A 19,494-nucleotide genomic window follows, 5' to 3' on the forward strand; every position below is an offset into this window, starting at 1 on the left:
TTCAATAAAAATTAAAATTAAAAATATTAAGTTGTTTTGTTTGCACAAGCTCTTATACAAGTCTGTTTTCATTTCTAAAAGCCTCTTTTAAATCTGCAAGCCTCTGCATACATTCTTAAGAGGTGGGATACTAGTAAGACCCAAAATCAATGAATATTTTATTAGTTGGCAAGTGAATAAAAATGACGATTTGTCAAGAACAAAGCACTAAGCCCATTTTTTCAGCCTGTGTTGTACTCAAAGATATCTTTCATATGTTTTGCTTACGTCAGCATATGGTTTTAAATGCATTACAGAGATTAAATGAATTACTGAATAGAGTCATATGGTCTAATAACATAAATCAGCATTTCCCAAACTGATATTTCTCAGAACCATTTCCAAGAGCTGCTTTGTGGGTAAAAGAAGAGTTCTGTGGTTAAGTGTGGGAAACTCTTACTTCAACACCCTCATTACACTGCATTTCTGAAAGCCTTCTCAGGGCCTTTAATATGCTAATGTACGCTGTAACTTTTCAAGGGGCAAGACAAGATTAGGAAGCCCTGCCCTTAGCTGGCACAGTAGCTTTCCGTGTGTGTGGGTGGCATATACTTAACATTTCCGTTCAATACAGATCCCAAAAAAAGACTGACATAATTCAAATTTTATATTTTATGTTATGTATTCCTTCAAAATAAAATTCTAAAGCAAAAAAAAGATGGGCAAAGTCTTCATAGTATTAACAGCAGTATTGATAAGAATAAAACCATTATCAAAAGCATCATGATGCTAACTACATAAACCAAGTACATAAAACCTACTTTATTAAGAATATGTATATTCACCTGATGGCTAATTTGGGAGGTAAGGTGTTCAATATCCCCTGTAAAGTGTTCTAGCCTTTGTCTGTACACTTTCGATGCCTTTTTCAGAGCTGCAGCTTTTTGCCTATGTGCTTCTTGGACTATTTCAGCTTCACGTTTGTTCATTTTCACCTGCAAGGTCCACTTGGCTATTTGGGTTTCCAAGCTCTAAAAGAGACAACAGGAGCAAATAAATTACTTCAGAATGCCAATGTTTATATAAACATTATAGAAAATGTATATCACCTTCCACACAGATTTTATCAACAACTCATTGTAAGATTAACTAAAAAGTAAAACAGTGACAAAACATGATTCAACCAATGCTTTTTCGTAACAAGCTAAAGAAATCAAATACAAAATATTTAAGTCTACATAAAACTAATGCTACTTTTTTAAAGCGTCTAATATTAGTGATTATGGTACAAATATCAACTTCCTTAAAGCTCTAGTAATATGACATTTAGTTTGCATCTGAAATATGACACAAAGTACTTGTTTAAAAAACATACACAAGGACTGGAAAGATGGCTCAGCTTAGAGTGTATTACCTGCATGTGTTTAAATGCACCCGTATCATGCAACACCCATGGAGGTCAGAAGAGGGCACTGGATTCCCTTGGCACTGGAGTTACAGATGGTTGTTAGATACCATGAGGGTGCTGGGAATCAAGCCTGAGTCCTTGATAAGAGCAATCAGTGCTCTTAACCCCTAAGCCATCTCTCTACCCCCTATAAATTATTTTTCAAAAATACATACATAAGCAGCCAGGAGTACTGGCGCACACCTTTAATCCCAGCACTCAGGAGGCAGAGGCAGGTGGACTCTGTGAGTTCAAGCCCAGGCTGGACTATATAGTGAGTTCCAGGACAGCTGGGGCTACAGAGAGACCATGTCTCAAAAATACCAAAAAAAAAACAAAAAAAAAAATACATTAAGTTAGAACTATGGCCTGAATGATAGGTAAGCAAAGCCCCAAGGGAACTGGCAGCTCACCAAATAAACAAGAGCTCCTTGAAACCAAGGAAAGCTTAAGAGATAGATTTCAAGATGTATAGGTCATGAAGGATATATATGAGATAAACATAGACTTATTTACCAAATATTTAATATTAGAATTAGGAAATGTACTCTGATACTAGAAAAATTTACAGTAAGGACAATAAAAGTACCACTCTATCCAATTAGTAGTAAATGAATGAAATGATCAACTCCAACACCAAACACATGTTTAGATAAATTAATGACAATCCACAAGGGCAGGCTTCTGTCCGTTCAGTGGCAAGGAGCTAAGGGGTACATCCAATTCCATAAAGCTCTTGGTGACAAATGAGAGAGAGGATTAACCTCAGCAGACAAGAGAGCTGGTCTACTATGACAACTTTTGTTATTGAGTGTTAAGTATGTAAGAACTAAAGATTTAAGACTGTAATGCTTTTATATTTTGAAAGTTTTGTGTGTAACACTGTAAAAAATCTGAAATTATAGAATTTGTGTTTGAGTATCCCATTCCTGGGACAGTCATTTTAATTGAAAGTAAATTTAGAAGGGGTTGACAGTAAGAGATGTTTTATTCTTAGTCCTATGACCAAGAAAAACAATGCTTCTTTACTTTGGCTAAACCTGAGATTAAGAAGCCTGTAGATCTGACACCTGAAGACTGATTAGGTATCTCTCTTCAACTGTCTAAACTTTATTTAAATGTATATTAAACAAAAAAATATAAAAATCCCCAAAATCACTAATAAATAATTAGGGGGGGGGGGAGTTAAGTCCACTTATGAGAAAAAAAACAGCTCAGAGGACATACAACACCATTCCTCTAAAAGGCCACAAGGTGTCAGCATTGCACTATGACTAGTCCCTACAGCTGCTTGAAAACTTGATAAGGACATGAATTAGAGGTTCCTAGAGGTGTGGGAGGGGAGAGTGGATACAACCAAAATATATTGTACACATGTGTAAATTTTTCAAAGAATAAATAAAAAGTATACAATTTTTTAAGGACAATTGCAACTGGATTTTCTTCCTCAGTTTTATCAAAACCAAACCACTATCAGAAATACATTGAAATTATCAAATTTTTACAGTTTCAAAATAAACACTCATTTATCAAGTGAATGGACACATATTTAAGCTGATTATATTCCCCAAGTAGGATATATAGTAGATACTTGTGTGTTATATGCACATATACATAGTAGGATATGTAGAATATTTTTATATATATCGTATATATGTGTATATATAGATGGTTGCCAGGCTAGATCACTCACACACACACACACACACACACACACACACACACACACACACACACCTCCCTTGAGATTAAAGGCCGGTGCAGCCTGGCCAAATCTGCTTACAGTGGGACATGTAGTATGGCTTATATATTCTATTAAACACTATCTCTTATTCACTATCTCTTCTAAAAATATTCTAATTGACACATTACAAAGATTTAGAAAGAAAAATTGATTCAAAGCATCCCTGGGACAGTTCTCAAAGTTTCAAAATGCAAAGTCTTAAAAGATCCAATGAAACAAATGGACTGACAACAGTGAGACACTGAGATTTATCTTGCCAAACTGAATTTACTGTTTCTACTCGTAAATTTCTTAGATTTAAAAATCAAAAACTAAATTGGGACCTCTCCCCATTACTTGCTGCTTTAAATTCCTTTAAGTATGAAGAGAATGGAAAATGAATAACTTCAAGCAACTTCTTCCCATCATTTCTTAACAGTAGCTTCTGTTCCTTTGGTTGGTTGCTTGCTTGTTTTGTTGTTTTGTGTTTGTTTTTTTGTTTTGGTTTGGTTTTGTTGTTTGTTTTGTTTTTTGTTTTGGGGAGCCAGGGTCTGGACGGGCCTGGCTGTCCTGACACTCACAGAGCTCTGCCTGACTGTGCCTCCCTTGGGATTAAAGGCCTATATAGCATGCTCAGCAAACAGCAGCATTTTTGAAAAAGAATCTGAATTTCAGGTATGAGGCTGGAGAATGTCCCAGCAAAATCTTCAGATTTTTAGTCCTATGTTGTTTCTCCAAACAATTGAGTATATTAAAAACAAAAAAACCTTGTTAAATTTAACTTTAAAAAGAATTCATTTTTTTTTATTTTTAACCTTTAAAAACCTTTCCAACTGTCATTTAAGGACATTATTAATTGTGTAGGATCATCTTAGGTAGATCGATGGTTGCCAGACTAGATCATATTTTTTGCCTGTGGGTATTACAGCACTGGCATATCAAACCCATTCCATCCGTGCCCTACCTTACTGATGCAGAGGACAGAGAGAATCTGTAGGAACTATGGGGGAAGAGGCTCAAAGGAACAGGTAAGGGGAACAAAGGATTATTTGCTACTGACAGGTTCAAGAAGAGGGGGAGTCAGTGCCTTCAGCTGGTTACCCACTGGGTGACCCCACCAGGCACCAATGGATAGTTCCAATTCAATGGTCACACAGATGGCCCTGGCTAAACTAAGTGGGTCACAAGAATCATGAGTCTAGGAGGGATGAAGGAGATGCCAGGGATGGAGAGGGGATGTAGGGGGGAATAACGGAATACATTATGTACATGTATCAAATTGTCAAAGAGCAGAACTATTTTTAAAAATTTACATCTTCCATAAATCCATTTAATATCCTCATGAAAGGCAAAAACTTTTTGCCACTGTAGGAAAAAATAAAACACCCAAGTGCAGTTTTGAAGCAGATGCCTCAAGCAGACATCTGCTGAGATTCAGGACAATAAAAGCAAACGGGAGTCTACCTCGAAATCCTCATGCTCAATGAGGATGGAGTCTGCACACTTCTCTGAAAGCAGGAACACTGTTTCTTTTCCTTTGGCAAAAATAATGACAGTGGATCCAACTAGGTTGTGATATGTGACAGCACCCCAAGTTCCTACCTCAGATTGAGTGTGACTTGGAACATATACTTAACTCCAAATTCCTTTTAATTGCACTGCTACAATTAAGAGCTGCTCAATGATAAGACTAGAAAAGCCAGGTTAGCTGACTTTAAAATTATCATGGTTAGTAACAAAAGAAAATTACTGATTGCCTATTATATGTGTGAGAATAAGTATGCAAGGCTGGAAGGCTGTAGAAAAAGACTGGCGTAAAATACACCAAGTTATCAATCCTGTTGGTGTTCTTAAGCTATTTTTAGCTTCTTTATTTTCCAAATTTAGTAAAAATGTCCACAATAAACATGAATTAACTGTACCATGAGGAAGATTTTAGAGTAACTCAATTTCCATACATTCTTCCTACCCTGGTATAAAAAAGAGATAGCATCTTTATACTGGGACTTGGACCTAAATATCTGGAAGGGCTAAAAATCATCTGATTAAAATTTATAATCATTAAGTATTTCTTTTCGTTTTTTAGTGGGGGGATTCTTTTAGAGACAGGGTCTCCCCGTAGCCTCAACTGGCCTGGAACTCACTATGCAGACCAAGTTGGTCTAGATCTCATAAAGATCTGCCTGCTTCTGCCTCCTGAGTGCTGGGACTAAAGGCGTGCACCACCACACCTAGCTAAGATCAATATATATTTCTTATGGAAACACTAAAATTAAATTATTTTACTAACACCCTACTTCACAAATAAAGAATGCTGCTGGAGTTTTTCATTAATTGTTACTTAAACTATAACCTTCATGTACTCCTTCAACTTATCATTCTCTGCTTCCCGCTTCTGAATTTGGAGCTGCAGTCGATCGTGTACTACTTTTACTGACTGAGAGAAATGGTTTGCTTTCAAAGCATTTTCCTGTAAAAGAAAAGAAAAAAGGTTTATTTGCCATAAATCCTCCGTACCCACATAATGGGTCTGCCAGATATAATGTGAAAAGCCGGCAAAGCAAAGTACCATTTTTCATAAACAGTGGCCCCACTAATGCATTTTATGTAAACCTAAGGAGGCTTTTTCTCTTTGATATTTTATTTAATAATTATCTCCTTTAAAAAATTCTCACTTATCCTAGTAACTAAAACATAGTATTGCCAAAAAGCTTCCTAAAAACACCAAAACGCTTTAATTTGTCCCCAAATCAAAATATAATACAAATTCATAGCGTATAATTTGGGGTTTTTATTTGTGTGTGTGTGCGTGCGTGCGTGTGTCTGCGTGTTAGTGTATGCTCATGTGCATGTGTGTATGTGTTTGTATGTGTGTGGGTATACACAGATGCACAGGAGTGACATGTGTGTAGAGACCAGAGGACAATCTCAGGTGTCATCTTCAGAAACACCACCTCCTTTGAGACCGTCTCTTGTTGCTCGTTGGCCTGGAGCTAGACAATTAGGTGAGGCTGGCTGGCCAGCGAACCCCAGGGATCTTCCTGTCTCAGTCTCCCCAGCTCTGGAATTATACACATGACTACCAGGCCCGGCATTTTACAATGGTTCTGGGAATTAAACTCAGGTCCTAGTTTCCACAAGGAAAGCGCTTTAATATCTTCCCAAGTTTTAGAGTAATAATCTGTAATGATTTAGACCAAGAAGCCTGAGATAACATAAAACTAAACAAACAAAAAGACTAAAAATTTAAGGTGTATATTTGATAGATAAAACAGTGATAGAATCTAAACTGTCAAAAAGCCTTTATTGTGTTTATTTCTGCTGACATGAAAACAGAGTGGGAGGAAAGGAAGAGAGAATCAATATTTTTAAAAGATGATGAATTAAGGTCAAAAACTTAAATTATGTTTACCTTTTCATTCTGAAACAGACATGAAAGTTCGTGAATATAGGTCTCCTTTTCAAGTACCTTCTTCTTAAGATTCTTCCGCAAACATAAGAAATAGAAATTTCACAATTCAGTAACATTATTTAAATTGCATAACGAAGCAGCATACAAACAAGCAGAAAATGTCAGAAAGACTGGATACCCAGGGGAAAACAAACTCACCGTATTTTTACTCTCATTGTCACTGAGGTCCTTTAACAGCATGCTGGGTACGTTGTCTCCTGTCTGTGAAGAGATATGACAAGTCAATGTTCAAAACTACATTTCTCTGTATTAAACAATAAAACAGAATATGCAACACTTTAAAGACCAACATGAATAGCAACTACACACAGTGCAGACTTCTGAAAGTTAAGATACTTGTCTGTCTAAAGTGTTCAAAAGCACATTTTTCCATGATTTATGAGAAATAACCTCAAAAGAATGGCTCATTAAGTATAGACCAATGATGTAACTCTAGCATTCATTAAGAAAATTCTAGCATTAAGAAAATCTTTATGACAGCAAACCAGTAACAGAATTCTATATGTAGCCATGAACATTTGCTTATTTCTGAGGGTCACCCTCCTACTTGAGAGTGTGAAGATGCCATGCATTCTCTCCATCTAAAGAACATATACATATACATATAATGCAAGGCTGCACACACAATTCCAAAGGGTTCATGGATTTCACAAAGTCCATTCTAGGACTCTGTCACTGTCACAGAGTTCAAGGTAAGATTCCCTATTGTTCCACAAACAGTTAATAAATAAAGGGCTAGGGATGTATGAGGTCAATGGTAGGCTACTTAACTAGCAAACACCAAGCCCTAAGTTCAAGTCTCACTGAGAGAATGTATATATGTATAAAGGGAGATCACTTCAAGACACTGGAAAAGAGTTTTTTTGGAAAACATACATAAAGCACACGAAACAAATGCAAAATAGACAGATGTGATTACAGGAAATTAAAAACAACGAATAACAGACACAATAGAGATGATTGACAGAACAAGAGAAAGTATTTGCAAACTATAGCTCTCACAGGAATTGAAATAAGAATAGAAATGAACTCCAAAACTCGACAGAAAAAAAATTAAAAATTGTCAATAGAGCTAGGAAGATATTTTTCAAAAGAAGATATACAAATGGCCAATAGGTACATGAAAGTCTTCAGCATCACTAATCATCAGAGAAAAGCAAATCCAAAGTACAATGGGTATTATTATCTCACTCAGTAGGAGCAATTGTCAAAAGAACAAGAAACAACAAGGTTTGAGAATAGGGAAGCCTAACATACAGATGGTGGCACTGAAAATCGCTCAGACACAGAAAATACTACGGAGAACTACCATGAGATCCAGAAATCCCTACCAGGTAGACTTCAAAACGAAACAAACTCTGTTGATATCCAGACCTCCCATTCCAACGTTTCGCATACTAGCCAAGAAAGTGAAACATCCTTTAATGTCTACCAACTAATGAAGAGATAACAAATATGGGCATACATATATTATGGAATACTGTTAAGCCTGTCAGTTTCTTCAGTGTGGACAGAAATGGAAATCATGTTAAGTGAGTAAGTTGGACACAAAGAGACAAATATGATGTCACTCATATGAAAAATATTAAGTCTGTTTTAGGCCTGGGCATGGTGGCACACACCTTTAATCCCAGCTCTCCAGAGGCAGATACAGACAGAGCTCTGGGAGTTCAAGGCCAGTCTGGTTTACATGGTAAATGCCAGGCCAGCTGGGGCTACAGAGAGACCCTCTCTGAAAAAAAAAAAAATTTTTTAAGTTGGTTTTATAGAAGTTGAGAATAAAATGGTAGTTACCAGATTTCAGAAAGAGTAGCTAGGAGGGAGGGATAGGGAAAACGTGATCAATGGGTGTTAAGTTTTAGATAAGAACCAGAAGTGCTGGTATACTATTGCACAGTAGGGTGACTCTAGATAGTAATGTGCTGAATGTTTCAAAAGGCTGAAGAAAGGCTTCTGAAAGTTTTATCATAAAGAAATGAAAATTACTTCAGGAGACATGAACACTTAGGCAATGTATACATGCAATGGCCCTATATGAATACCACCAATACATAGTTTTTATGGATTATATACCAGTTAAATTTTTTAATTGTAAAAAAAAGAACACATGTGTAACATGATATAGGGAAGAGCTTGAAACCGTAAGAATTTTAGGTTTTATTGTAACCAGCCAAATGAAGTAACAGCAAAAGTAGGACTTTAATGAGTAATATTTCAAACAGAACTTCAAAGCATTATTTCTATTTCAATATACAATAGTTTCAGTTTCAGTTACAGGAAAGAGCATTTCCCTCAAGCAGGAAACAGGAGCACAGCAGTGCAGTGTTGATGCCTTACTTGTTTGTAGTCTGCTTTTTCAAGAAGATGCCCTAAGGCTAATTTCACACGGTTAAAAGTGTCTAATTCTTTGGATAATATTTCCTTCTGTTCAGAAATCTTCAAATTGGAGCTACAAAGATTAGCCTGACAAAATAAAAGAACCAAACATACATTTTAAGACAAAATTAAGTTAAAACACTCTTAAAATGATATTATTGAAGCACAGTTTTTTTCCTAGTAACAAAATCATTATTTTCCATACAATAATGGTAAACTTTGCCAAGCTTATCAGTAGTGGATAAAATCTATTACATGGTACCTTAAATTAAAATAAAATAAAGGGGCTGGAGAGATGGCTCAGTGGTTAAGAGTACTGGCTGTTCTTGCAGAAGACCCAGGTTCGATTTCCAGTACCAATATGGAGGCTAACAACTGTCAGTAACTCTAGTTCCAGAGGATCCAACACCCTCTTCTGGCCTCTGCAAGGAAATGCACACATGTGGTGCACTTACATACATTCAGGAAAAATGCCCATACACATAAAATAAAAATAATGAAACTAGAACATTTTTTCAAAAATTAAAAAATAAATACATAAAATAAAAAACAAGTGCTAAACTCCATAATATTGCAGCTTTATGCTAATAGAAGTTGTAGAACACAATCCATTTTTGTCCCTAAGTCAAGTTTTAGTATACTAGAATTGTAAAATAGTCTTCTATTCCAAATAAAACACTATAGAAAATAGATATGTTTCCTAATGCCAATGATTTTAGTTTTAAGACGGCTCTTCAGAAAAGTTCATTCTCCAGTTCAAGGCCAGGTAACTCAAACATCAGCAGATTCCAGCTTAGCCCCTTATTTGGTGCACATCTGAGAGACCTTTTAGGAAAAGAATTTCAGTTAATGACAGGAATAAAGCATTAACCAGACCTCATTTTTGGTATCAAATACCTACCTGCACATGGACATCCTTACCAAAATTGGAAACCTCAGTCAGGGCATTCTGAATATTATGCTACCTTTGTACCTTATTAGCTGTTCTTAGTCAAATACTCACACTGTCTAAACTAATTCCTTCCACAGTCCTCTTAAATAACGGCAAAAGTAATTCTACCGAGCAGGATGCCGACTCAGCTTCCTTCAGTGTTGCCTCCAGTCCCGGCTCCGCACTGAGGGAGTCCTGCTTGAGGCTAGTGACAAACATACACATAACAAATTTAAGTTACATCTATCACATAAGCTGGCAATACTTTTATGTAAATATAATATAGATTAGGCTAAATATTTCAGGTCTATAAATTATAAAATGCAATAGTAAATGTCACTGAGTATGTGTGTATTCTCCCCTGTACTTGCAGGCCTCTTCTATGGTTTCTATGTAGAGAAAAGTAAGTTTTAAAAGGTTAAAATATATAAAACAAATGTTTAAGTTCACTGTGTTTAACCATTTCCCACACCTCTCTCTTCCTTAAAAAATGAATTATATGAACATGTGTTTCCTTTTTTTCTTCTCTTTTCTCTTCTCCAAATTCAAAAGATTTGTCTTTCTTGACTTATATCCAACGGTTCCCATGAAACTTATCCTTCACAAAAAGCTTGAATAAGCTAAATGGAATACGAAATCTAAAGCTTTCCCGGTATGTAAAACTCCTTCACATTCACCTTTTGAATATGCATTACCCCTTAAAACAAAACTGCCAATAGCTGCCTTCTTAAGTTTTTCTAAATACTACTGTTATTGCATGATAGTTTTTGCTCTATTCTTTTGGCTATCATAAATTTAGAACACTTCTCACAACATCATGAGCCAAAAAGCATTCTTGACCTGTCTTCATCTATACACACCCAAAACTTACAGGATAGCACATACAAAACCTTGAAGAAAAGCTCAGGATACAGTTGCAATTTTTTTAATACCTAGATACAGTCATAGAGTGGGAACAATGGGTTAATGAAATAGTAACATTCAGTAACATTCCAGTACCATTATGAACTTTGGTCATATGCTGATAAAAGCAGGTCAAGTCTGCCTCCAGACTGACAAGGATTTCATTAAAAGATGCCCCTAAAACATACCTTATCACCAGTACTGCAAATACCAAGGCCAAATCTGAGTTTAAAAGAAGGCTTGAAGAGTTGGACTTTGAGTATAAGTAAGTATTGAGAATAATTTATGTTACTTGCATTTTGCTTTTATGTTTCACAAGTTGTGTTTAATATCTACATACATATAACTAAGTTTTTAAGGGGCTCCTTCAACATCTGTAAATGAACCTCCAAGCAATATGAGTTCATTGTGATGTTCAATACGCAGCAGCTATTTCTGTCTTTTTAGAACATATTATAAGCACTCAATAACTAATAGAGGCTGGCAAGATGGCTCCACAGGTAAAGCCATGTTGTCAATTCTGCCGATCTGTTCGATCCCCAGAACCCACATGATGGCAGGAGATAACTGACTCCACATGGAAGTGAGAGGCCCACTTGTGGAGTCAGTTTTTATTTAATAAAAATATTAAGAGTTACTGGCATCTTACAGGACATACTCTGAAGATTTTTTTTCTTAAGTACCACTGACTTAAAGTAAAAAGCTTATGAAAAATAAGTAACTGTCCCTCTTTATGGGCAGGAAATCAACAATTACATAAGATGAAATATAATTTTCCATTTATTACAAGATAAATGAGAAGTTGGATTAAACTATAAAGACAAAGATATTTAAGACTACTATTGTGAGAGTTATTGATTCATATAAATAATAGGTGAATTTTCCATTTTAAAGCAGTAAAATATGAGAAGTACTTGTTATACAGCAAGATACCAAGCAAAATTATTCATTATCTATGTCTCCAATATTCCATATTATTTATATTTTTGTTAATCATAGTTTTAAAAATCTACTGTACAAGTTATTAATAAATTGGATGGTCTTATTTAATTGTATTCACTAAGAATAAAAGCCTTGGGGCTGGAGAGATGGCTCAGTGGTTAAGAACACTGGTTGTTCTTGCAGAAGACCCAGGTTCAAATCCCAACACCCACATGGCACCTAACAACTGTTCGTAACTCCAGTTCCAGGGGATCTGATGGCCTCTTCTGTCCTCCACAGGCATTCCACAACACAGGTGCACTTACCTACATGCAGGCAATACACACATACACATAAAAGTAATAAATAAAATATTTTTAAAAAAAGAATCAAAGACTCAAAGACTTACGCCCGGTATGGTAGCACACGCCTGTAATCCCAGAGCACGAAAGGCTGAAGCAAGTAGGCTGAGAGTTCACGGGCAGCCTGAGCTACATAGTGAGACCCAATCTTAAAAAATTAAAGAAGAAAAGAAAGACCAGAAAAAGCTCTCTAAATTCTGCTAAGTATATTTGTAATCAGATTATATAGGTATATTTTAATGAGTGAATACTAAATTTGAAAAAGATAATCCTGAATGAACGCTGCCTTTGCTTCAGATAAGGAATATTACTGACAAACAAGACACCCAAAGTCAGAAGACTAGATGTCCTCTGCTGACAAGGAGGATACCTGCTGAAGTGATTTTCACTGGCACTCTGTGGTACAAGTCCTGTCTCTGGTATACTTGTCAGACATGAAAAGAGCTCCTCTGAAAGACCTCCACCACTTGTAGGCTTCTCCATAGATTCAGTAAGTCTCTTCACAGGTCACTTCAGCAACAACTCTTCCCCAGCAGCTGAAAGTGGGGAAACAGTTGTTATAAGCATCATTTCAGTAGTGATCAGTCAGCTCTATCTATTTATCCCCAGCTCAACCTAAAATACTCTTTCTTAAGGATGAGAAAAGCAGACAGGGGACAGTATTTCCAAACTGTACCAAAGGATCTGCTTTCAGTCAACTCTGGAGATGTCATTTGTAAAATGTGAATATTTATGAATTCCTCCAAAATTGCCCTATTTTAAGTGAAGAGATAGCACTTTGAACAAGGCTGTTTTCACGATTCTTTAGTGGTGAGGTGTCTCTCTGACTTCACTTAATGTTTACACAAGATCAAGGTTACGTTTAAGGTTTTCCGTATTGTTTCCATATATTTATAATTATGTTTTAGATTTCCATATTAAAAAAGCATTGTTCAAGAACTGTCAATACTTTAGGTACAGGTGAAATTATAGGTTGAAAATTATTCATAATATTTAATAAGTAACTCAGAAACCTCCCAAAGCATCTGTAAAAAAATTAATTTTTGTTTGAAATTTTTATTTACTGCAGAAATAGATATTTACTGGCTGAAATCTAAAAGGAAATTCTTAATAATCTGCAAATAGCCTAAAATGATCCTTCCGGATCTCTTGTACTGAATTATGCAACATCTGTTACTATGGAATTATTAGACACTGAGATCCTTACAGTCCAGAAGAATTTAAAATGCACAGGTAAACAGATCAAATGAAACACCAAACTAAGGCTAAAGAGAAATATGGTCTGAAAAGTCACAGCAAACCGTCTATGGGTTTGGAGGTCTGGAATAGCCACAGCCCCTCAGAGGAATTGGTGTTTATCTTTCACCCATTTGCTTGTTTAAATATTTATCTCTACATACTGGAATCTCAAGAAAGAATGTCTTGTTTATAGTTGAACCCTAAACACTTGTACACAAGCCCTGTCAAACACCTGGAGAGTACATAAGGTTTAGAGCTCTCAATGCATGTGACAGATGGCCACTTCTTATTCATCCTTTGATTCATTTGGGGGGAAATCATTAAAAGACAAGTGGTTTCTACATTTAGAATAAAAACCTGAAAACAATGTAAGAGGAGAGGGCTCTTCCATTTTTAGAAAATATTTTATAAAATGAGATTCAGTTTGGCGTCAATATTTTAAATGAATTCTTGCAACCATACATAGCTCACTGTTCTAAATTTTTTTCACAGGATAAATTATATAGCAAAAATTTTCTGCTTCCTCATCTATAATTGTTAACTGTGCAAATTAATAAAGTTTACAAATTGTGAAAATGGGGATCTGTGATGGTTAGTTTCAATTGTCAACTTGACACAATCTAGAATCACTGGGCAGAGTCTCAATGAGGAATTGGCTAGATTGAGTTGTCATGTGGGTATGCCTGTGAGGGATTTCTTAGTTGGGTCAATTGAGTTGTAAGATCCACCCTGAATGTGGGTGACACCATATCTTGGGCTGAGCCTTGGGCTGAATGAAGAGAAGGGGGCCAGCAGAGCACTGGGGAGCAGGTATGCATTCCTTCTCTCTCTGGCCTTGACTGTGGATGTGACTAGTAGCTTCAAATTTCAAGGGACTTTGCAAGGGACTGTAACATGGGATTGTGAGCCAAACAAACCTTTGCCTCTTATTAAAATTGCTTTTGTCAGAGTATGTTGTCACAGCAACAGAAAACAAAGTCTAAGAATGCCTTCTAAAATATCAACGTCATCAGATTCCTCAAAAGACAATGCAGAGAATACAGTGAGTCCTAAATTATTCCACAGATGCAGTCACCAGTCATTTTTCAAGACAAAATTGTCCACATGGTCAAAAGCTCTTCATTCTTTTGGTGTTGTGACAGTTCTCTAACCAAAAACAGATTCATGCTGAACAAAAACACAATACTTTTTCTTTAGCATAAAAAAAAAATCCTGCGTTGGGGAAGGGTTCTAAATATGATTAAGATGTGTTATATGAAATATACAAAATTTCAATAAAAATATATATTGAAAAAATTAGCAAGAGCAAAAAAATTTTAATCCTATTTTTATAAAATACACACTCATTTCAGCAAACCAAATGTATTTCTGTATCTAGAAAATCATCGGTGTTGTGCATGTGCAATGTACTGCCAATTGACAAATGTATTGCGCTTCTGAACAACTTGTAAGTGATGAAATAAAACCCATTCTACATACATGGGAGACAATGATGTAACTACAATCACACAACTAAGCTCCATTTTGGCCAACAGCCAGTGCTTGAGGACACTGGCATTACAGTGGTCAGAGAAAAGAAGCATCAGGCACCCAAATCAGTCAGGAACATGCTTGTTTAAAACAAATTTCTCAGAGGGTGGGTTCCAATCTCCATCTGTGTAGTGGCTGTGGTCTCAGCAGACCACCACAGCGTGCCTGTTTCTGGCCTCCCTCTGACATAGGGACTGAGAACTCAGCAGACCAACTGAGAGTTCCAAAATCAGCCCTCCCCCCCCTTAGGGAACTTCCCAAATTTTGCTCTGAATTCCCACTAATAGGGGCCCAAACCTTAGAAGGAAGCCTGAGTGTACCTGACTGGAACCTGACTTGGGCTTCTGCGGGCGCTCCTAAGTAGCTGATCTGAAGCCATCAGCTCCCTCCAAAATAAATCCTGAGAGAAGCTGAAACCTGAACCAACCAGCTATACATAACCAATAAGAAAAGGACCAAGGCACACTAATAATACAAACAGAAGCATACTTCAACTTATTCTCATAACAGAACCACAAACAACAAAAGAAATCCACATGCCAAAATCACAACAAAATAAAATGGAAAGCCAAAACACTACGCCCCCACCAAACTCCACCACTCCTGGAGAAGAGTTCTACAAGGAGAACCCACTACAGATGACCAAGGACACAGAATTTAAAAGAACAATCATGAACATGATGAAGGAATTCAACGAATTTAAAGAACACATGAACAAACAAATCAACGAACTAAAAGAAGATAGGGAAAAACTTCTGAATGAATTCACAAAAGAAATAGAAATATTGAAGAAAACTCAGGCAGAAATGAAGAAGGAAGTGAAAAACTCAATAAGCCAACTTGAAACAACAGGGGAAAGCCTACCCCTGGAATGAATGAAATGGAAAACAGAATATCAACACTGCAGGATAAAGCTGAAGAAATGGACCACTCAAGCAAAGATTATGAAAAATTTAAAACACAGGAATGGAATATGCAAGAGATGTGGGACACCATGAAAAGACCAAATCTATGTATCATAAGCATAGAGGAAGGAGAAGAATTTCAGGTTAATGGTAGTGACCATATCTTAAAGAGATTGTAGAAGAGAATTTCTCGAAATTAAGGAAAGACATCCCCTAAATACAGGAAGCACATAGAACACCAAATAGAAAGGATCATAAAAGAAACTCCCTATAACATATCATAGTAAAAACATTAAATGTACAGAAAAAAGAAAGAATACTGAAAGCAGCAAAAGAAAAACAACAAGTCACATACAAAGGAAAGCCCATGACAATTACAGGTGACTTATCAATGCAAACTAGGAAAGCCAGAAGAGCCTGGACCAAGGTATTTCCAGTTCTAAACAACAACAGATGCCAACCCAGAATACTTTACCCAGCAAAAATGTCTATTATAGTTGAGGGGGGAAAGAAAAATCTTCCATGACACCAAAAGTCTGAAAGAATACATGCCCATGAAACCAGCCCTTCAAAGAATACTTGAAGCAATACAAAGAGAGGAGAAAGGAACAACTATACCCCAGGGGCAACGAAAGAAAATGAATAAAGATGTAATTGAGGAAACACAACATTAGACAAAGAACACAAACAGCAATCAAAATGACAACAACAAATACACATCTTTCAATAATAACCTTAAATATCAATGGACTGAACTCCCAGTCAAAAGACACAGGCTAACTGAATGGATTAAGAAACAAAATCCAGGGCTGGAGAGATGACTCAGTGGTTAAGATCACTGGTTGTTCTTGCAGAAGACCCAGGTTCAATCCCAGCACCCATATGGCAACTAACAATTGTCCATTACTCCAGTTCCAGGGGATCCAGGGGACAGGATGCCTTCTTCTGTCCTCTGCGGGCATTGCACAATATGGGTGCACTTTCCTACAATGCAGGAAATACACTCACACATATAAAATAAAAATAATAAATAAAATATTTTTTAAAAATCCATCTTTGTGCTCTTTGCAAGAAACCCATCTCACCTTCAAGGACAGGCACTACCTTAAGGTAAAAGGATGGAAAACAATATTCCAAGCAAAATATCACTAAGAAACAACCAGGGGTTGCAAACCTAATATCTGACAAAATAGACTTCAAACTAAAACTAATCAGAAGAGATAAGGAGGGTCATTTCATTCTCATCAAAGGAACAGTTAACCAAGAAGATATTAGAATCCTTAACATATATGCACCAAACTCTGGTGTACCCAAATTCATAAAAGCAACACTACAGGACTTTACCACATAGATTAACACCAACTCAGTAATAGTAGGGGACTTCTATACCATACTGTCTCCATTAAACAGGTCAACTGGACAAAGAATAAACAGAGGGACATCTGAATTAAAAGATACCATACATCAAATGGACCTAACAGACATCTTTTGAATATTCCACCCAAGCATCAAATAATACACTTTTTACTCAACACCCCATGGAATGTTTTCAAAAATTGATCACATACTGGGCCACAAAACCTCAACAAATACAAAAAAAATTGAAATAATTCCATGCATTCTATTGGACCACAATGCAACAAAGCTCAAAATCAACGCTGGACAAAGCCCTAGTCACTACACAAACTCGTGGCAATTGAACAACACACTCATAAACAAAGGAGAAACAAAGGGTCAAAGGAGAAATTAAGAAAGAAATAAAATAACTCCTGGAATTCAATGAAAAGGATAATACAACACAACCTCTGGGACACGTTACAAGCAGTCCAAAGAGAGAAGTTTATACCTCTAAGTGCCTACATAAAAAAAATTAGAAAGAGCCCAAATAAATGACCTAACACTGCAACTCAAGACACTGGAAAGGCAAGAACAAATGAAACCCAAACCCAGCAGAAGAGAAGAAATAACAAAAGTCAGAGCAGAAATTAATGAAATACAAACAAGGAAAACAATACAAAGAATCAATAAATCTAGGAGGTGGTTCTTTGAAAAGCTAAACAAGACAGACAGACCCCTAGTCCAGTTAACCAAAAGAAAGAAATCCAAATCAACAAAATCAGAGATGAAAGGGGAAATATCACAAAAGACACCAGAAAGATACAGAACATTATAAGGGAATATTTTAAAAACCTATATGCTACTAAACTTGAAAATCTAAAAGAAATCGATGAATATCTAAAATCATGGGAACCGCCAAAGATAAACCAAGAAGAGATCAACAGTTTAAACAGATCCATAACATATAAGAAAATCGAAATAGTAATACAAAGCCTCCCAACTAAAAAAAGCCCAACTAAAAAAAGTCCAGGCCCAGATGGATTTACAGCAGAATACTACCAGACATTTGAGGAAGACTGCCAACCAATACCATTTAAAAATTTATTCAAAACTAAAGAAACAGAGGGAGAACTCCCAAATTCCTTCTATCATTAGAGCCAGCATCACTCTAATACCTAAACCTGGTAAAGACGCAACCAAAAATGAAAACTACAGACCCATATCCTTAATGAACATAGATGTGAAAATTCTCAACAAAATACTTGCAAACTGCATACAGACACAGATCAAAAAGATCATTCACCATGATCAAGTAGGCTTTGTCCCAGAGAGGCAGTGATGGTTCAACATATGCAAGTCAATAAACATCATTAATCACAAATGGACTCAAAGTCAAAACCCATATTGTCATCTCAGTAGATGCAGAAAAGGCTTTTGACAAAATTCAGCATGCATTTATGTTCAAAGTCCTGAAGGGAATTGGACTGGAGGGAACGTACCTCAACATTATTAAAGCTATATACAACAAACCCACAGCCAACATCATTCTAACTGGAGAAAAACTGGAAGCATTCCCATTAAAATCAGGAACCAGACAAGGATGTCCACTATCTCCACTCCTTTTCAACATAGTGCTTGAAACCCATGCTATAGCAATAGGACAGGAGAAGGAAACTAAAGGAGTACTAACTGGAAAAGAAGAGGTCAAATTATCCCTTTTTGCAGATGATATGACACTATACCTAAGAGATCCCAAAAGTTCTACCAGAAAACTACTAGAACTGATCAACATTTTCAGTAGAGTGGCAGATTATAAAATCAATATAAAAAACTCAGTAGCCTTTCTATATACCAATAACAAGCAATTGGAGAAAGAGTGCAGGGAAATGCTCCCATTCACAATTGCTAAAAAAAAAATCTTGGAATAAACCTCATCAAAGACACCAAAGATCTCTACAATGAAATTTTCAAATCATTAAAGATATTGAGGAAGACACCAGGAGATGGAAGGACCTCTCATGCTCATGGACTGGAAGAATTAATTGTTAGGGTTCCAAACGGCAGCAGCTTCCCCCTCCCCAACAGGTACCTACAGACTTTTGGAGCCTGAAAAAGGGAACTGAGCTGATAAGCACCTTGGCCTTTGAAGTCAAGGGAAACAAACTCTGCTGAGAAGCAGCCTGCCTTTCCTCTGATCTCCAAAGATAAGATAAGCAGATTCTACCTGTTAACCAAAGATTTTAGAAGCTGTTTATCACAACAACTTTTCTCTTATCTTAAGAGGGAAAAAGTAAACACTTCCACAACCTAATCCTACCTGCTTCCCCCCCCCCCATTTCTCCCCCCAACCCTCCCCCCCCCCCACCCC

The 19,494-nt window shown here is 36.5% G+C and overlaps 1 protein-coding gene across 9 annotated transcripts in view; it reads right to left on the reverse strand.

The window, feature by feature from the left end:
- The window catches only part of Odf2l (outer dense fiber of sperm tails 2 like), a 77,364-nt gene that overhangs the window by 41,547 nt on the left and 16,323 nt on the right, over positions 1-19,494 (reverse strand). For 7 of the 9 annotated variants that reach the window (XM_029560295.1, XM_029560293.1, XM_029560294.1 and 4 more), the window contains 7 exons: positions 12,485-12,650; positions 10,001-10,133; positions 8,959-9,084; positions 6,760-6,822; positions 6,562-6,633; positions 5,503-5,619; positions 825-1,010 (listed from right to left, as the gene is read on the reverse strand). In XM_029560295.1, the coding sequence (XP_029416155.1) occupies positions 825-1,010; positions 5,503-5,619; positions 6,562-6,633; positions 6,760-6,822; positions 8,959-9,084; positions 10,001-10,133; positions 12,485-12,597 (810 nt within the window). In that variant the 5' untranslated portion in view covers positions 12,598-12,650. The remainder of the gene's footprint in view (positions 1-824; positions 1,011-5,502; positions 5,620-6,561; positions 6,634-6,759; positions 6,823-8,958; positions 9,085-10,000; positions 10,134-12,484; positions 12,651-19,494) is intronic. The other 2 variants (XM_029560298.1, XM_029560300.1) reach the window with 1 other exon arrangement.

Source organism: Nannospalax galili, unplaced genomic scaffold (assembly GCF_000622305.1).
Source record: "Nannospalax galili isolate Female #2095 unplaced genomic scaffold, S.galili_v1.0 scaffold9, whole genome shotgun sequence".
Classification (NCBI taxonomy): Eukaryota; Metazoa; Chordata; class Mammalia; order Rodentia; family Spalacidae; genus Nannospalax; species Nannospalax galili.